Genomic DNA, 19,414 nt, shown 5'->3' with positions numbered 1-19,414 from the left:
GACAAAAAAGAGGGCATCGAATTCAATCATATTTGTGATTTTAGGTTATATGCATGTAGTTGTATCTTGCTCAGGATTGCTGCATTGTGATGTTATTCTTCATTGCAAAGCAGCAAGACAGAAGTACCCTAATGAAATTAGCAGCCTGTGTTCTTTGAGTGTAATTAAAATTGTTAATAGACGTACGTTCGTAATAGGTTTTGGCATGTCCACAACTTTGAATAGAAGATTTTATTTTGTTCCCCATATTGTGCATAATCAGCACACATTTTTGACAACCCTCTTTTTTCTTTCAAAATTATTTTACAAATCAAAACCTGTGCAAGATTTTCTTGATATTGTTTTATAGCAGTGTATTACCGGTATATACTGTACATAGACAGTATGCCTACGGAAGTCCTACACCAACATACATTTTGATCTAATTGTAACAGTTTATAATATATACAATATACCTCAGGTATCCAATAAGGAGCAGGCATACTGTAGGCTGTACCAGAATTTGAGAACATCAGGGGCTCAGGGGCACTGACATTAAGATGTCCTCCTCCAGGGTGTATATTCTATTCTTTTTAGTTGCTAACTAGATAAAGGTGGTACCATTTCAGAGACGACCACCTAAAGATTTTCTTAAGGAGAGCATAAAAATTAAAATGCCTGGTCCCTGAAAAAGTTGTGCTGTTTTAAGTGGGATAAAAAGGTGCTCTCTGGGATAGTGAACTTTGGACATTACTGTTGATACAATGGCTTAATTGGACTGACTACAACTCGCTGGTTATTATCTAGGTTATGCCACCGGTCACTAGTTATCAGTAATGAACTGGAATTAAAACTACTGTTAACAAGAGTGTGGTTCCCCGCTCGGGTGGGGTCGTCAAAAGGGCCTTTCTGTGTGGAGTTTGCATGTTCTCCCCGTGCCTCCCGGGGGTTTCCTTCATATAGGAACCCCACACCAAAAACATGCAATATCCTGGTTGCTGATGTGGTGCCTCCTCTGGTCGTTATTAAGGAGGGAGGGGAACTCGTTGGAATAGCGTGATCCTCCCACGTGCTATGTCCTACCGGTGAAGCTTCCCCTGTCAGGTGAAAAGAAGCGGCTGGCTAACTGCCCATGTCTCGGAGGAAGCATGGAGCCAGTTTCGGCTCTCCCCAGATGAGCAGAGGGTGGAGCAGCAACCAGGATAAATAAATTAAAATTAGCACTAATGGGGGATAAAAATGGGATAAAAACAAATCGGGATTTTTTAAAAACAAAAGCAAGAGTGTGGTTACCTTTCTGCATAAGACACACATGAATGATTAGGCCACAGAGTAAGATGAAAATGTTCTTGGTAGAAAGCATACCGTATCGACCTGCTTTTGAGTCATTCTAGAAGTATAGTCACATTTATAACCAAATAACAATGTAAACTTGAGCTTGAGCTCACAAAATCAATTGAGTTCATGACATGTCCATCAAAAAAGGATGGATGGATGGATGGATAGAAAACGCAGGAGGGATTTGATAATAAGGTGATTCTTTGGTGAAATAAATCGTATCTGCAGTCATTTTACACAAATAATTGATTCAAGATCATGACACATATTGCAGTTCTTGTGACCAATTCACCTGCAATTCAGGCACCATGATGTGTTCTTTGGAACTCTGTTCGTTTCCTCATGGTGCTTAAGTGATCTGACAATCACCACTTTTATATTATAAAAGTGGTGATTGTCAGACCACTTATAGATCAGACACTTACGTATCTTCCTTATCTTATCTTCCTGATATTTGGGTGTTAACTGTCATAGTTGTAGTGTTTTTGTCGATTTATTGACTGTCTTGTCTCCTTTTTATTGTAATTCCTTGATTTTTTTGTCTTGTTTTTGCATGTTAGGACCCCTCGGAAATGAGATGATTCATCCCAAGGGTTTTTTTCTAAACTAGGCATCTAGATCCTCGCCCTGCAGCTTGTCATCATCACTGATGACATCATCACTGAACTATAGCCTCAGCCTTAGGGCAGTCAGCCTTAGTGGGCAATTAATCTGCCCTTATGAAAGAATCAGGCTCCATCAGGTCACCCACACGGGTGCTCTTTACACCTCCTGAAAGTTTCAGCCCAATCGCACGTAAAACGGCATAGCTGTGGCCGGCCAAAATTCTTGAAACAAACAGACAGACAGGCAGACAGACAGACAGACAGAGTCCACATTGCCAAATGTATAGATAGATAGATAGATAGATAGATAGATAGATAGATAGATAGATAGATAGATAGATAGATAGATAGATACAGTAGATAGATAGATAGATAGATAGATAGATACTGTAGATAGATAGATAGATAGATAGATAGATAGATAGATAGATACTGTAGATAGATAGATAGATAGATAGATAGATAGATACAGTAGATAGATAGATAGATAGATAGATAGATAGATAGATAGATAGATAGATAGATAGATAGATAGATGAATAAACCTGTATATATATTACTGCTTGACATTGAAACTGATATGGGTTGTCTTTGTAATTTTGATTTAATTACTTAAGAGAAATATATACTCTAAGAAAAATACAGCATCACAATATTGCATATTCCTGGAGATTTAGTAACATAAAACAGATATTCTTACAGTATGTCCTGTGTTGCTGTGATACTTAACGTTATACCTTTCCTTTCCCTATAGAGCTTTACTGTCCGTTAACCTTGTATTCCTTCTCCCAGTACCAGTCCAGCTCACAAGTACTACCTGGCCATGGACCCGATGGGGGAGGTCCTTTACGTGTCTGACACCAGCAGCCGCAGGGTGTACCGGGTCAGGAACCTGGTGCAGCCAAAAGACCCTGCCCGTAACCTGGAGGTGGTGGCAGGCACCGGGGAGCAGTGTCTACCTTTCGACCAGAGCCACTGCGGAGAGGGAGGCAAGGCCACAGAGGCTGCACTCAACAACCCCCGAGGTAAGAGAGGCTGGAGACACCATATACATGAAGAAACTCACTCTTACAATCGCTGTAGCCTACCACTACATGCTGTTGCATTTGAGCATGCTTAATTTGCCAAGCAAAACGCTTGTACTAACTATCCTGGACGACATTAGCTTGAACTGTTTGTGATCAGTTTTGGGATCCTTACATACACTCAGGCACAGCCAGGTACACACACTTAGGCACACCGGTTAGAACTAAGGCCACTATACCAATAATGCATTTTTTTTTTTTTTTTTTTTTTTTTTACTGTAAGCTGATTTTCAATATCCTACTGTAGTCTGTGTTTCAATCATAACTCATTCCTTGGGGAGGGTGCAAAAGCTGAAACAGCATTTAGAACATGATCGGGACACTGAAACTCTCCATCCACGGAATCCCAGACCCCAGACTAATGAAATGAATTCAGATGGCTTAGCAGCTCTTTAAGGCAGGGTGACCCACACCACCTGCTGAATGACTCTGGCACACATGATTCAATTAAGAATTAAGAATTAAGAATTCCCCCACAAAAAAAATCCCATTATTGATCAATTAAATTTATAAATGGAATGTGCAAAGAGAATTATATTCTACAGCACATCCTGAGTTCAGGTGCTGGAAGCGCTCGTCCTGGTCCATGCAGACTCAATAGCGTACACACGCAGTCCCTGCAGATTTTTGGGCAGAGCTCTCACTCGGCCAACATCCCATACTGTAGGTTCTGTATTGGGGTGAGATCTGGGGACTCAGGAGTCAACTAAAGCCACTCTCATAATCCTGAAAGCATCTTGAGCTGTGGGCATCACCCTGCTAGAAGTGTCCATTTGAAAAAGGGCAGACTGTAAGATGGGTGGATGACATCAGTTTTTTCACATGATGATATTGTGTCCATTTTATCAGGTGATAGGATTTTATCACTTTTGACACTGTGAGATTAATATCATTGGGACTCAAGTGGTTGTTTTTATATCACTGCAGATGTTATTTTTTTGCTAATTCACCTCCTGCCTGGAGGTGGAGCCTTCTTGCCCTCTTTCAGGCACATTCTTTCATTGCAGTCTGACCCTTATCTGACATTGTGAATTTGCATGTGCCATTTATTAATTATTGGATGTGTAATTTATTAATTCTTGTACAACAGGCATAATGAATGAATGTTCTATCATGTCAGACAAAAGTCAATTACAACTCCCTTGTGTTTCAAGGAGTTTTATTTTTAACATTCTTCAAAGCAATAAGCATGCCTTTCTTCATGATATTCTTATGCTTCATTATTAGGCACTTATTTATTTATTATTTATACACCAAAGAGGCAATGAATTTCACACAAAAAAAAAACTAAATTACATTAATTTACTCCAAATAACAGCTTAGCACCCTTCTGCCCCTCTTTCAAAATAATCTTGGATAAAACATAATTAAGATCACCCAAAAATAAGGCATCATTGATCAGAAGAACTCTCTTAAGATGTGATTGAAATAGCGCTGGCTACGAGTCCAAACCTACTCAAATATAAAGCAGTCTTAATATTCAAACACAAAACAAACAAGTGAAGGGCAGTATAATGTCTAATGTAGGCCACTATACCTTGAGGTTTCTGGTCCAAAAATGAGCATGTTGAATTTGTCCAGCTTAAGCTGTGTGGAAATTGGGTCAGTACATTCCCCGCCGTGCTGAATGCCCCTGACTGCACCTTTTGCACATAATATTTCTTACTCTTGACATCAATGGAAAATGCTCTGCATTTGATCATTGTTAAATGCTCTGCGTTTGATCATTGTATTTTTACCTTTCGCTAAAAGGTTCTTTATGCAAAGCTTGCATATCACTTCATTCAAATCAGCTGGCTTTCCACTATCATCTGTCTTTAACCCGAAGCAAAAAGACAAACATGTGGGGTAACTCTTTGGCACTAGCAATCATTTTAATTTCCCTCAAATACTCCTCAGATTGGCTGTTCTCCTAATAATCACCACTTACACCCTCTTCATATACTGAGTGATGCATTACAGTTTTGGCTACACGACAATGCTAAAAATACTAAAACTTCACACAAAAGAGAATATAGAGCATAATTATAAATGTGTGGAAAAGCACCATAACCTCTCGAGACGGAGAAAGGAGAACCAGAATCTTATCACAACAAGGGAATTTAAGAATTAGTGATTAGTAGTAGGCTTACATGCATATGTTTAATGAATTATGAATTATTCTGAAACATTTGTGGTAAATGAACCCATCATTTTAATTCTCAGTTGTTTTTATCTGGTTAAATAAAGGTAAAAAAAAAACTTCATAATTGCAAAATAGATCAATATGACTTTGATCTTCATATTTAATCATTAGGATGAGGCTATCTGCACGTATCGGCCTAACTATAGCAATTATCCAGACAGAAGCGGTAGTAGCATGTTATGACAATGTCAATTATAATTAATTAAAATAACTACCGGTAGCCTCTTATGTTGCTGACTTAGGCTATGCATCAGAGTTGCATTGCAGGGAATATAATGTATTATGATAGCTTGTATGGTTCATTTTATATGATCCGGCTACTAGACATTTACTCAACAACACATGCAGTTACAACTTACACATGATGTGCCATGGATGATTTTAGCATACTTTGAGTACTTATAATTACCTTAGTTCAAACAAGGCTGTGCAGCTGAAGCATAGGGTGACCGATGAGCCTCATATTGAAAGTCAGTGTATTATAATACACTATTATATTTGTCATACAATCTCTGAAGGAAAACTAGTCAAGAACATAGAGAAATAATGCAAGTTACATCTATGCTGTCTTACGCATTCTGAGTGTGCTATAATCTATTATGCATGTCATTATAATATGCTATTAGCTATGGTAGTTGAAAGTTAGCAGGAAACCTTGTTATCTGAGCTTACATTCTGTAATTAATTGATTAATATAATAAATTATCATGACTATCTTGGGCTGGTTAAAATGTAATTCCTCAATTCTACATTTCTGCATCATTCGAATGAAACATGTTACTTACGCACATAGATGGAATGCAAAAATAGAATTACCAATAATTGCAAAAAAAAAAAAAAAAAGTAATGTATTACACATTACACATTACTTAAAAAAAAGTAATGCCTTACTTTACTTAATTACTCCCCAGAGAAAGTAATTTGTTACACTACTCGTTAAATTACTTTTGCGTTACTCCTCAACATCAGCTGAGATGCATGCATCCTAATAAGGAGGACATACATGATCTCTGCATGTTTCTGAAAGACAGTGATTCTACTGTAGAAACATATGGGCAACATTTCCTCTGATGATGCAATAAGCCTGTTTATCTCTGCTTTTGACGTTAGCGGCTGCTTGCTTCAGGTCAACTCAGCTTGGAGGGACGACTCTGCCTCTGATTGGCCTGAACCTAACCAATCGTCACTCCTCCCCGTCGCTCCAGCCCATCCATTCTAGCACCAAAAAGACGTCAGCTGTTGTGTTGCGCAATCACGTTGATGTTTTCTCGATAATCCTGCAGATTAAATTCTGATCCTGCCGATAATTGAAGGACCTATGTAACGCAAGTGACGACATAAGTGTTTTATTAGTAATGTGACACTACTCATTAAAGACAAATGTAATGTGATTATTACAGTAACGCGTTACGCTCAACACTGGATATGACATATGCATTTTTAGGTAGTTTTAATGTTGACTATTCACTTTATTAAAAGCCCTGGATAAGTATGAATTGTACTTTGTTGTGCTTTGATTACAAAAGATGCAATCACTTAAACTCTCTCTGCTCTCCTATAAAATTAGGAAAATATCATGTATGTCCCTTTTCGAATATCTAAAATATTTAGGTAGGCTGCCACTTTAAAATGGTACTTAACTGTTCCTCCAAAGAAAACATTCCCCGCTCCATCACATCACCACCACCAGTCTGGGCTGTTGAGACCTGCTACAGTAAGATGGATGCACGCTGTTTATGCCAAATTCTGAGCCTGCCATCAGAAAATGGGATTCAACCAGGCGATGTTTTTCCAAACCGGTCCAGTCTCTGTAACTATCAGTGTTGGGGAAAGATACTTTTAAAGGTAATTAATTTACAAATTACTCGTGTTGCCCACTTCATATTCCATAATGGCTTGTGCTGCCAAGCACGTTATCACTGTTTTACAATGCAATCCAATACTATTGCTCTATTTGTAAAACAATAAGCCAGTCTCACAACAAGCATACTTATTTTGTGTCTTAAAAGCAGGGTGTTGTCTGAACAAGATGATGAAGGATTTGCACTTTTTTCCTAAGCACAATGAAACAATATGTAAGAGCAATAGACATGTTAAATTACTAGTTCTAACTCAAGATCATGGCAATGTCTTCCGCTGCTGTAGCCCCTCTATTTCAAGGCTTGATGAGTTGTTTATTCCGAGATGCCCTTTCTGCACGTCAATGTTGAACAGAGCAGTTATTTTCTCTCTTGTCTGCTGTCGTCTGTCAGCTTGAACACATCTTACCAGTCTCCTCTGACCCCGCTCATCAATGACACATTGTCGCTCATTGACTGCTGCTGACTGGACGCTTTTTCGTCTTTGTCGCGCTATTCTCACGTGTTAAATTACCTAGTTGCTAACCGAAGATCATGGCATTGTCTTCTACTGCTGTTGTAGCCCATCTGCTTCAAGGTTTGATGAGTTGTTTTTTCCCCCGAGATGCCCTTTCTGCATGTCACTGTTGAACAGAGCAGTTATTTTATTACTTGTCTGCTACCGTCTGTCAGCTTGAACACATCTTACCAGTCGCCTCTGACCCCGCTCATCAATGACGCGCTGTCGCCTATAGGAGTGCTGCAGTGCTGACTGGATGCTTTTTTTCCCCCTTCTTCTTTGTCACACTATTCTCAGTAAATTCTAGACACTTTAGTACATGCAAATTCAAGGCGGGCGGCCCTTCCTGAGATGCTGGAACCAACACATTTGGGACAAATAATACCATGTTGTAAGTCTTTCCCATTCTGACATTCAGTCGAACAGGTGCACCTCTCCCCACCCTGTCAGCAGGCTTTATATGTGCGCTGTATATTTATATACCACTGTGTATGGCTTTATTTATACATGACTCGCTGTCTGGAGAAAGGACCTGTTTTTGCATAAATGTGGAGGTATACATAATTAAGTGGTGTATTTCTGTACATTGTCTGCATATGAATTGGTACATATCTCTAACTTTTTCCCATGCATAATGCTACTTGCAGCCACAAATATGTCTGATTATGATATTGATGATGACAATACACAACAATACACATCTGCGTTACACAGTCACTTTGCTGAGCATATGGTGCCTCCATCTTGAGTTTTTAATAAGCTAGCCATACAGAGGTGCACATATCGAAATCTGTACGTTTTGTACATGTTGGCCCCTATCGTTGCATCGGCGCTGTTTCTAGGCCGAGCGCCTGGCGCAGCGCAAATCAGTGGGCGTGGACCAGCGCACTTGATATCGTCGTGCTGGCGCTACACGCAGCCTAAAGCATTACAACCACGCATTTTAGGCGTAAAATTATGCACCGTCATGCTCATTGGATAAGTGCAATAAACGAATCGCACGCTTGCCTTTTTAGCTCCAATTCCAGTGGTCCCGCAAAACCTGACGAAAGCCAAGCGCTCTGCCCCCCCCCCCCCCCCCCCCTCCCTTCATCCAGTCTGTCTGTCTCCATTATAGGCTATTATTCCATATTATTATGCTTCTCAAACCAATCTAACTGCAGTTTAAATACTGCAAGCATGTAAATATGCTACACTATAGCAAGATCAAAGTGAAAAGAATGTTCTAGAGGCATCAGCTAGAAAAATATAGCCTATCCCTATATGATGAGATTCATTTTATATTGGTGAAAGTTTGTCCAGAAAGATATCGTTTTCTCTCCCCTGCTGCAGGTAGAATGATGCACATAAATATACCCTACATTATGTAAAGTCATTGCATAAATGTGTTTTTATTGTAAAACTAAATGTGAAGTAGGGCCAAGTTATTGGAGCGGACATCACAGTATAGCAGATGACAGTAGGAAGCGCGTTCCGCTGTCACTTATCTAAATCACGTTAAATCGACAAGGGATATATATAGCCCCAGGAGGACATATATGTTTCACTTAGGGTGGTGTTTTAATTTCGATGTTTTATTTGGTCCAATATTGAAATGTTCTACAATTGCAGGCTGTGTTACCATTACACATTATTTTAGATCAACCTTTTATATCTATTTCGCCTCATTTGGTTGCTATTTAGTAGCGAAATGGAGAAGCACAATGCATGCTGGGACAGGCCAGACAACTTACAACTTATTTTTCCTATATGGGAAGTGTGTTGTGCCTGTCTAAGCGAGGGAGTCAGAGAGAGAGAGAGAAGGGTGACAGAGAAGAGGCAGAAGAGCACTGGCGCACTGAATAGGCCTGGTTTCAGAGAGAGACAGAGAAGGGTGACAGGGGAGAGGCAGAAGAGCACTGGCGCACTGAATAGGCCTGGTTTTCAAAGGCGCAAAGCGCTAAATTTACGCCAGGTGCGAAGATATCAGTACGCCGAGATTTAAGGCCGACACGCCCACTTTGGCCCATTCTGGGACTGCGCCACGCCCATTCGGCCTAAAGCGCATTTGGCAGCGTAAAGCCATATTGATATCGTCCCAAAACAGGCGCAAGGCACGTTTTTTTGCGGTTAAGGCCCGTTTTAGCGCCAAAGGCCTGTGGGAGAATAGGGGGCCGTTATCTACATCTGTCATTTGAATGTATTTGATATGGTGCACTTTTTTTTTTCAGTGCACATGCGCACAAAGGACACTGTATGTATGGCCCTCTGTATCACTGTTCATGTGGCTATGAGCATATCTTTTGCATCATGTGCAGTATATAGCTTATACAGTCTATATATACGAGGGATCAGCCGAGCAGCATTTTGGTAAACAAACCGCGTCACTGGGTGGCAGCGGCAATGGAACCCTATGGAGCCCAAGTGGCGCGAGGCTTGCATGTCTCACTCTAGCCGGCTAACTGTTTACATTAAAAAAACTGCGACAATTCACACAACTTTAACACGACGTGCATATATTATACATCAAACTCTTGAGCTACTTCTCCTCTCACTCAAAAATATAAGCGATGTCATGTATAGTTTTTGAGATATTAACGTTTGTTTGGCACAACTCATACTATTAACTGCCGCAGGGTTCCGCATTTCTGGGTGGCAAGTGACGTCACGCTGCTTTGTCCTATAGTATATATTGATATTTTCATCGTTTTATGTTATGTTTATGTTTACTGGAGTTTTTTTTTCTTGGTCTCAATAAGTTGTGCTGTTAAGCTGTGTTCACACCGAAATATTTATTTTTCTCTCTGTTGCTCGATTCAACCCTTTGGAATCGCTCTGTCGCTCTGTTTAAATCGCTCGTCAACAGGCACAATAATTGACGGACATCTGGGGGCTCTAACGTTACGTAATGTCATGATATTTGTCCACTACGATCCACCGTAGTTGTTCACTAGCTAAACCTATCAGCGTGCTCCTAACGCAAGCTCTATACCAGACTTCACTTCATGTCAGCTGTCAGCCTGTCAATCAGCTGTCAATGCGGTTTGTTGCCACACAATAAACCAGCGGTTTGTTCCAAGCCAGTGTGATCCTTGACTCGCTCTCACACGGCAGCCAATCAGCGTTGAACAGTGAGCGACTGATGCCAGCGTAATTTCGCTCGAGTTGGGATATTTCATCTCGGGCGACGAGCGAATTTTCACTCTATCGCTCTGTCTCTGTCGCTCGGATGCCCAGCGATTTTTCTCCCCGGCGAATATACGCTCAATCGCTCGTTTGCATTGACTTTGTATGTAAACTCGATGCCAGCGAAAAACTTGAATAGGTCGGTGTGAACGCAGCTTTATACTGCTGCTATTTTACATCTTATCTCATCGTAAGTTATCGTGAGAAACAACAGAGAAACTAAGTAACTGTGTACACCTGGTGTACACTAACAGCTAACATCTGGATTGGGCTTGGGGGGGGGGGGGATACAGTGTAGCATGTGCCTCCAGGAGGAAGAAGAAATATGCATTCTGTCAAGTTGTGTCAACTTCCCTCACCAATCACTCCCACGCACCTGGCCACCTCTTAGTCCCCGGCTCGCACTAGAGATTTATCCACAGGCCCGTCACTCACGCTACACCCACGGCCCTCCATGGCCTCTCCTGTCACTCATACTCTGCTAGCATGCAGCAATCTGCAGTCGGAGGCAGGGAGCCTGTAGGAATCGATACAGAGCATAGTAGACAAATATACTGTAGAGGTGTCTCTACATTCTTCAAATGTCAGCAGCGCTAGTAGTAAATACAAACTAGGTCCAAATTTGCTGGCGGAACTTTATCTTTCGCCAAAACTTCCAAAGTTCCCCACAGTATATTCATGCCATCAATCAACAACGTAGGGAGGAGAGAAGGCGAAGAAGAATGCTTTAGGGATGTTGTCCATCCTTGCCACAATTTGAAAGATGGCTATTATCCTCACTATGTGCCCTTGATACCTTAGAACATGCTGTATCTCAGCCTTCGTACACTAATTGAATATTCTCTCCCTAGACTCCTGTTTCCAGGGTCAGGTACTTTATACTCCCTGACTTCACAGGCTCTTCTGTGGCCATTGTGCTCCAACTAAGCGGCTCTTAGAAAGGCTCTGGACATTTCTGCCTAGAGCACCCTGTTCCCTGTCATCCATCTGCCACAGCTGGTCCTACCCCCCCCCCCCCCCACACACACACACCCTCTTCCCAATGGTAATGAGTGGTCGGCTTCACAGAGTCGTATCTGTCACTTTCTTTTTTGAAGCTGTGTCTGTGTGATTCTCTGCCATTGATCTTGTCTCTGTCCTCTGGCGAGCGCCTGGCTGCCAGCCTTTCCTCTCTCCACCCCTCCCCTCCCCCCTCCATCTCTTTCCAATCCCTCCTCCTGTCTCATCCATGAATCATCTCTCCGCTGCTCTGGCCTTGATATAGCTGCTGTCTGTAGCCCCGCTGTGTGTCGCATAACGTTTGCTACAACACGGGCAAACAGTCGCTGAATAAGTAATCCATCATTTCAGTTCAACCAACACAACATTGTTGCGAGTGTTGTCGAGCAGACTGCCGGTGCCCAAGTCTATAGTCTCTCCATAGCGTGTAAGCTGCAGGGATTATCCCCGTGTCCTTCAAACACTCACTTGTGAATACAAGATCTGGGGCATTGTTTAGAGTTGGCTCCACGTACGCTTCCACACTCAATTAGCTGAGTAAATAAAAGGCCTTGCTCCATTCAAGATGGATCCCATGTCTGACATGAAAGAGGCGTCAGTCCCACGGGAGCCAACAGCCTCGGCTCGCATCGCTGGACTCCCTCTTCTACACAACATGAAGCCGGGCTACTTTATTGCAGAGGAACTGCCTCATTTTGGAAAATAACCGCATGTATGTGTGCATGTGTGCTATAAGGCTGGGTATTGGCAAGGACCTCACGATACGATACGTCACCGAGAGCCCGTGCATTATGGTCGCTGCTGTACCAAAATAAAGTGTCAGTTCTCCACTGCAGAAATGGGTCCGGACTCGGTAAAAAAAACATGTTAGCAGCTATGAGCCAGGCTAAGCTAAAATAGACTAGCACAACACAACAGAGGTTTCCCCAACTATGGTTGGGAGCAGCAAAAGCTGTAAAGGTAACATTATGCTACTCTTATAGCAAACCCTTATTTTGACATCTACCGGAGCGGAGGTCGTAGGTTATTTGATCACAGGGATTGAGGGAAATTGAAGGACATTTTAAATCTTTTTAAAAACTTGAATGATGTCTTTTAATGTATTGCTACTAGGGGTTGGAAAATCAATACAGTATCGTGGAAAAATATATTGCAATACTCAGCTGTATCAATTTTTTTGCACAGCCCTAGTGTGTGTGTGCATGTGTGGATGCAGGCATGCATGAATGTGTGTGTGTGTGTGTGTGTGTGTGTGTGTGTGTGTGTGTGTGTGTGTGTGTGTGTGTGTGTGTGTGTGTGTGTGTGTGGACAGAGGCTGAGTTCAGAGAGTGAGCCCATTGATTGAGTTTGGTTGTTCGTGTTTGCCATGTGCAGGTCTTATTTATTATTTGTTGACTTTTTCCAGACAGCAATGCTGACATCCACAGAGGAGTGTGTGTGTGTGTGTGTGTGTGTGTGTGTGTGTGTGTGTGTGTGTGTGTGTGTGTGTGTGTGTGTGTGTGTGTGTGTGTGTGTGTGTGTGTCCTGTATGTGTTCATGTTATTGTGAGTGCTTGCAGCGCCAGTCTCTTACTCTGACCCACAGGGGGCAGACTAATGCCCTTATCAGAAGCTGACATGCTGCCACCACATATCTCCCTCTTGCCCTGTTTGCCTCCCTCTCCCTATCCCCCCTTTTCCCTCCCTCTATTCTGCTCGGTGTGGGTGTGGGTGTCTCTCTCTCTCATTGTCTGTCTCTGTGTGTGTGTGTGTGTGTCTCTCTCTCTCTCTCTCTCTCTCTCTCTCTGAAACAGACAGACAGACACACAACACATTTGTCCTGGCCTCGCTCAGCCCCACAGCTGTGAGGCACGCCATCAGAGTTGAGATAGCGGGGCCGGGGTGCTGAATGAAACGGCGGGGCTTTAAAGCGCTCGTGGTTATTTACGTGTTGAGCCGCCAGAGAGCTAAACAGTCACAGCCAGGGATAAGTATGCTTCACACACGGCACATCGCTGCTCTGCCACCAAACTCAGGCCAGGAGAGCCAGGCCCACATGCTGAACACGTCATCTGTCTTGGCTGATGGTTGACACCTAAGCAGCTTAGGCGCACTAATATCTCCACCCAGCGGGGGCAGCGTCGTTCACGATTCATACCGATGGCCGAGGATACGGCAGTGTACACAGGAGCTCTTCCTGGTTTGGTTTCATCAATGTGAATCAAGCATTCATTCTTAGCAACACCGCTGCGCTGCAGCCATTAACTCAGCAAACATTGGTCCCCAACTCCTACTCCAGCAGCAGAGTCATATGAGTGGGAGTGGCCTCAGAGGATCCTTACCGGCACAGTGCTAATCATAGCTGCCTGCGTTCCACATCTCCTGCATCTGCCAAAGCTCTATTTTGCTGGCTGCTGTGGTGAAGTTGTAACATCTCCTAGGGCTGCTGTGTAGCCTCCATGCCAGCTGCTCCGTGCTATCACTTTGGCATGAATATGCCATTGTTATTCTACCTCTGGCTCCCATAGCATTTAGTGCAAAGTTATTGTTGCTTCTCATAGAGAGAGAGAGAGAGAGAGAGAGAGAGAGGGGGGGGGGGAGGTAGGGAGAGGGGGAGCGGATTCAATTGATGGAGAGACAAAGACAGCTCGGAAAGAGAGAGAGAGAGAGACATAGGGAACAGAGGTAAATAGAAAGAAAGGGAATGAATGAAATGGATAAAGAGAGAGAGAGAAAAGTCAGTGTTTTGTATCTAAGTCCTGCGGTGTGCAGCAGTCCCTCACCTCATCTGCATATTAAACTAGCCCTGTGGCTGCCTTCTCTCTCCGAGGGTCAACTATCATTGTTGCTGTTGGTTAAAATAGAGCACTACTTTGCAAAACAAGGGCATCTGATATTGTCACATTGTTTTTAGCTCCAAGACTTAGTTTGGTGTGTGTGTGTGTGTGTGTGTGTGTGTGTGTGTGTGTGTGTGTGTGTGTGTGTGTGTGTGTGTGTGTGTGTGTGTGTGTGTCTGTGTGTCTGTGTGTCTGTGTGTCTGTGTGTGTGAGAGAGAGTGTGAGTGCGTGCATGTGTGCACATTTTTTAGAGCTTGTGTGTTTCATTTCACATTGACTGAGCTTTTGTCTTTGCCCCTGGACATTCCTGCATTAATGATACACACATGAATTAATCACACAGCAAGGCAAACAGCAGCATACTCTGTGATCATGCAAAATAGAGATATGCCATGGAGTCATGCTATTTAGAGAGGTGCCATGGAGTCAAGGCAAACAGCAGCATACTCTGTGATAATGCAAAATAGAGAGATGCCATGGAGGCATGCTATTTAGAGAGGTGTCATGGAGTCATGCTATTTAGAGAGGTGCCATGGAGTCATGCTATTTAGAGAGGTGGCATGGAGTCAAGGCAAACAGCAGCATACTCTGTGATAATGCAAAATAGAGAGATGCCATGGAGGCATGCTATTTAGAGAGGTGCCATGGAGTCATGCTATTTAGAGAGGTGCCATGGAGTCATGTTATTTAGAGAGGTGCCATGGAGTCATGCTATTTAGAGAGGTGTCATGGAGTCATGCTATTTAGAGAGGTGCCATGGAGTCATGCTATTTAGAGAGGTGCCATGGAGTCAAGGCAAACAGCAGCATACTCTGTGATAATGCAAAATAGAGAGGTGCCATGGAGTCATGCTATTTAGAGAGGTGCCATGGAGTCATGCTATTTAGAGAGGTGCCATGGAGTCAAGGCAAACATCAGCATACTACTCTATGATAATGAAATACCATGGAGTCAAGGCAAACAGCAGCATACTCTGTGATCATGCAAAATAGAGAGATGCCATGGAGGCATTCTATTTAGAGAGGTGTCATGGAGTCATGCTATTTAGAGAGGTGCCATGGAGTCATGCTATTTAGAGAGGTGCCATGGAGTCAAGGCAAACAGCAGCATACTCTGTGATAATGCAAAATAGAGAGGTGCCATGGAGTCATGCTATTTAGATAGGTGCCATGGAGTCATGCTATTTAGAGAGGTGCCATGGAGTCATGCTATTTAGAGAGGTGCCATGGAGTCAAGGCAAACATCAGCATACTACTCTATGATAATGAAATACCATGGAGTCAAGGCAAACAGCAGCATACTCTGTGATCATGCAAAATAGAGAGATGTCATGGAGGCATGCTATTTAGAGAGGTGTCATGGAGTCATGCTATTTAGAGAGGTGACATGGAGTCAAGGCAAACAGCAGCATACTCTGTGATCATGCAAAATAGAGAGATGCCATGGAGTCATGCTATTTAGAGAGGTGTCATGGAGTCATGCTATTTAGAGAGGTGCCATGGAGTCAAGGCAAACATCAGCATACTACTCTATGATAATGCAAAATAGAGAGATGCCATGGAGTCATGCTATTTAGAGAGGTGACATGGAGTCAAGGCAAACAGCAGCATACTCTATAGGTTGAGGCGCTGTCTCGTCATAGACGCTGGGTTAGCTGGCTGGGGGCGTGGTCAGGGTGGGGTAAATCCTCCCTCTCTATCCATTCAGCAGAGTAAGTATTTAGCTGCTAGCCCAGCCCAGGCAGACACGATCAGGGATTTAACCCCCGCAGTAAACGCACATCTGAACAGATGTCTATGTACCTGCTCTATATCCCCAAACCTGTAGTGTAGAGCCGCAGCACCGTCCTTTGGTGAGTCAGCCCATTGAGATATATGGGCGGTTTTACCCCACTCGCGTGCCAGCCGTATAACAATTTGTGGGCGTTCCTCGCTACCAGAGGGCCAGATTGTGACCGTGCACTTCCACCAGTAGCCTACTACTGTAACACCATCACTCCCAATTATAGCTACTAATTTGATGAAAAGGACTGGTAATCAAAGTTTATTATACCAACATTTATATTTTTCATATTCAAAATTTAGTAATTCTTCTATTCAGATGACACCAGAAACTTTGCTCTAGCTTTAAAACAGCCCACTACAGCAATTTGATGGGGTACATCACCCAAATACGGTATGTGATATTAATCAGATTAGTAATGTTCATGTGGAATGTGCATCCTGGATATAGTTTGTTACAATAGCGTTAGCTCAAATGCTAACGTTAAATAGTATGTGGATGGACAATACTAACGCCATTAGCGCCATGTTCTGGGTTGTACGGTAAAATAAAAACACCGATTTTGGTGGTCTAACCTAACCAAAAACGTCCGCCTTGTTAAAAAAAAAAGAAGAAGAAAAGGAAATTGACCCAGGGGCCACACTGAGTGAGCCGCATGGGGCCCGCGGGCCGCCAGTTGCCCACCCCTGCTCTATGATAATGCAAAATAGAGAGATGCCATGGAGTCAAGGCAAACAGCAGCATACACTATGACAATGCAAAATAGAGAGATGCCATGGAGTCAAGCTATTTCTACTGCAGCTTATTTTCTCACTGCAGCATGCATGGTAATTAGAGGAGCAGACATGGATCAGTGAGCTGCCACAGTAAGACGTTTTTCCACAGACTTCTGTTTCTCCCAGATGCTGAGAAAAGTTGAGCCTGAGTTGGTAAAGCAGACATCAGGTCATACTGTAGCTGAAACTTTATTGTTTGAAAGATGTTGACATATCAAGAAGTTGGTGTCACTACCCGATCTGCTCACCTGCCCGATCTACTCAACCGGCCACAGCGCATCCACGAGCGGCTCCGCCATCTTGGATAGCTATGTACGGCTACGCCACTTGGACAAACCATCTTATTTAGCATTCAAGTTTGACTACCCGATTCGCATCCCCCGGCCGGTTTTCTTTACTTAGTGCTAGTTATCTGAAACATATAAAGGATGTTTGTTTGCTGGCTAAGGAGCTAGCTAGCCAATGTGTGTAAAGTGGACAGACTACTTCCTGTGACGTTTTTGTCCAAGTGAAGTCGCCGTACGTAACGTAGCTGTGCAAGATGGCGGACCTGCTCACGCATGCACTGTGGCCAGTAGAGCAGATCAGGCAGTTGAAGCAGATCAGACAGTTGAAGCAGATCAGACAGTTGAGCAGATCGGGTAGTGACAGTTGGTCTTGATCCAATCCTCAGCCTGTTCACACAGTGTGCTGCAAACCACCGTAGGGCAAAGGAGGACACGAAGGTAGCCTAATCTCCAGGTATCAAACAATCTTCAGCCCACTGCCAAGATTTGCAAAGGACCAAAGAATACGACGTCAAAGGACTTATTACTAAGGGCCAATTTATGCTGACAAAAAAAATGAGACCCTGCTATTCATGTCCTGTATGGGTTAGAGCGCTATGCAGACTGACAGCTACCTTTGTAGTGGGAGTGTGTGGGGGAGCTTCAGGGAGATTACTGAAACTCACTGTGTGTGTAATGAAGCCCTGAGTCAATAACACATGCAGGCTGAAGGCCAAAGGCTCCGGCAGCCGCGTATGTTTGTGTGACTGAGGGAGCTGAGCTGAGCTGAGCTGAGCGCGCGTCTGTCTGCCTGCCTGTTTGTTTGTGACTGACAGAATTACCCCTGCATAATGTGTGGCGGGGCTGCCGGACCTGCTCTGCCTCTCCAGGTGAAGGGACAGGTGTTGTTATGGGTGCCTTGTTAAAGCGCTGTCAGGTTGACAACGTCAGCCTGATCATGGGGTGATGTGACATGTGTGTCCCCTTTAACTGGGTGAGATGGCCGCTGCTGCTGGCAGCCCGGGCCTGTCAGCCTCCACTGGGAGCCTGGCAAGCTGACAGGGGGAGTGGCACTTCGCCACCGTGCAGGAATACATCGCAGTTACTCCAGGTGAATCTCACAATGCACAGTCACACACACACACACACATACACACACACACACACACACACACAGATGGAGGCATTTGTCTCGGTGGGGGGGGGGGGGGGGGGGGGGGAGGTTCTGAGGGGAGGAGAGATGGTGAACTCACAAACACTGCAGCTCTTTTCTTTCTACTTTGATTTTTTTTAAACACACTGACAGAAAGATGAATAAGGAGAGTGATGCTGGCAGCCACAGTTTGGCTTGGCACTGCCCGTGCGTGTGCATGTGTGTGTGCGTGTGCATGTGTGTGTGCGTGTGCATGTGTGTGTGCATGTGTGTGTGCGTGTGCATGTGTGTGTGCGTGTGCATGTGTGTGTGCATGTGTGTGCGTGCATGTGTTGCAGTAAGTGTTTGCACCTGGGTACCATTATCACCTGCAGCTCTCAGAGAGGAGGAAAACAACAACAGAGGCAGTGTCCAGTGGCCACGGCTCGGTCCAAACCCGCGCTGAAGCGCTCATACGGCTCTTGTGGAAAATGGGGAAGTGGCCTCTCATATGGCTCGGGGGTAATATAACGGCAAAGCCAACTATCCATGACAAAAGATGCTCCATGCAAGCGCATAATGCCTCCGGCTCGTCGAGAAAGATGTCTTTGTAAGTTAGAAGTATTTTTGTTTGCGAGGAAAACTGCACAAACAATCTCTCTACGATGATAGTTTCTCATAGTTTAGTGTGAATCCTCGCCACCTTTTCAGTTAGTGATTTTTTTTTGGTTTGCTACCCTCTGAGCCTATTTCCTCCACCGTCGCAGAGCCACAGCGGCTTGTTGTGATGGTGTGTTGGGCAAAGAGTCTGTATTGATAGAGCTGGTTGTGTTTGTTTGATGTTCTAAACAGTGAGACATAATCTGCAGACGCTCCACACTGATCCAAACCCCTCAGCCTCTCACACAGCTTTCTACTCCAAAGCATTT

General features: G+C 43.6%; 1 protein-coding gene across 1 annotated transcript in view; it reads left to right on the top strand.

Annotated features, from left to right (window-relative positions):
* Positions 1–19,414, top strand: part of tenm1 (teneurin transmembrane protein 1) — a gene marked incomplete at both ends in the record, with an annotated part of 168,880 nt that overhangs the window by 105,974 nt on the left and 43,492 nt on the right. The window contains one exon of the mRNA XM_083651861.1: positions 2,715–2,947. Coding sequence (XP_083507987.1) covers positions 2,715–2,947 — 233 coding nt within the window. The remainder of the gene's footprint in view (positions 1–2,714; positions 2,948–19,414) is intronic.

Source organism: Poromitra crassiceps, assembly GCF_964638095.1.
Source record: "Poromitra crassiceps genome assembly, chromosome: 15".
Taxonomy (NCBI): domain Eukaryota; kingdom Metazoa; phylum Chordata; class Actinopteri; order Beryciformes; family Melamphaidae; genus Poromitra; species Poromitra crassiceps.
Note: the sequence above shows the minus strand (reverse complement) of the source record. Positions and strands in the feature narration are given on the sequence as shown.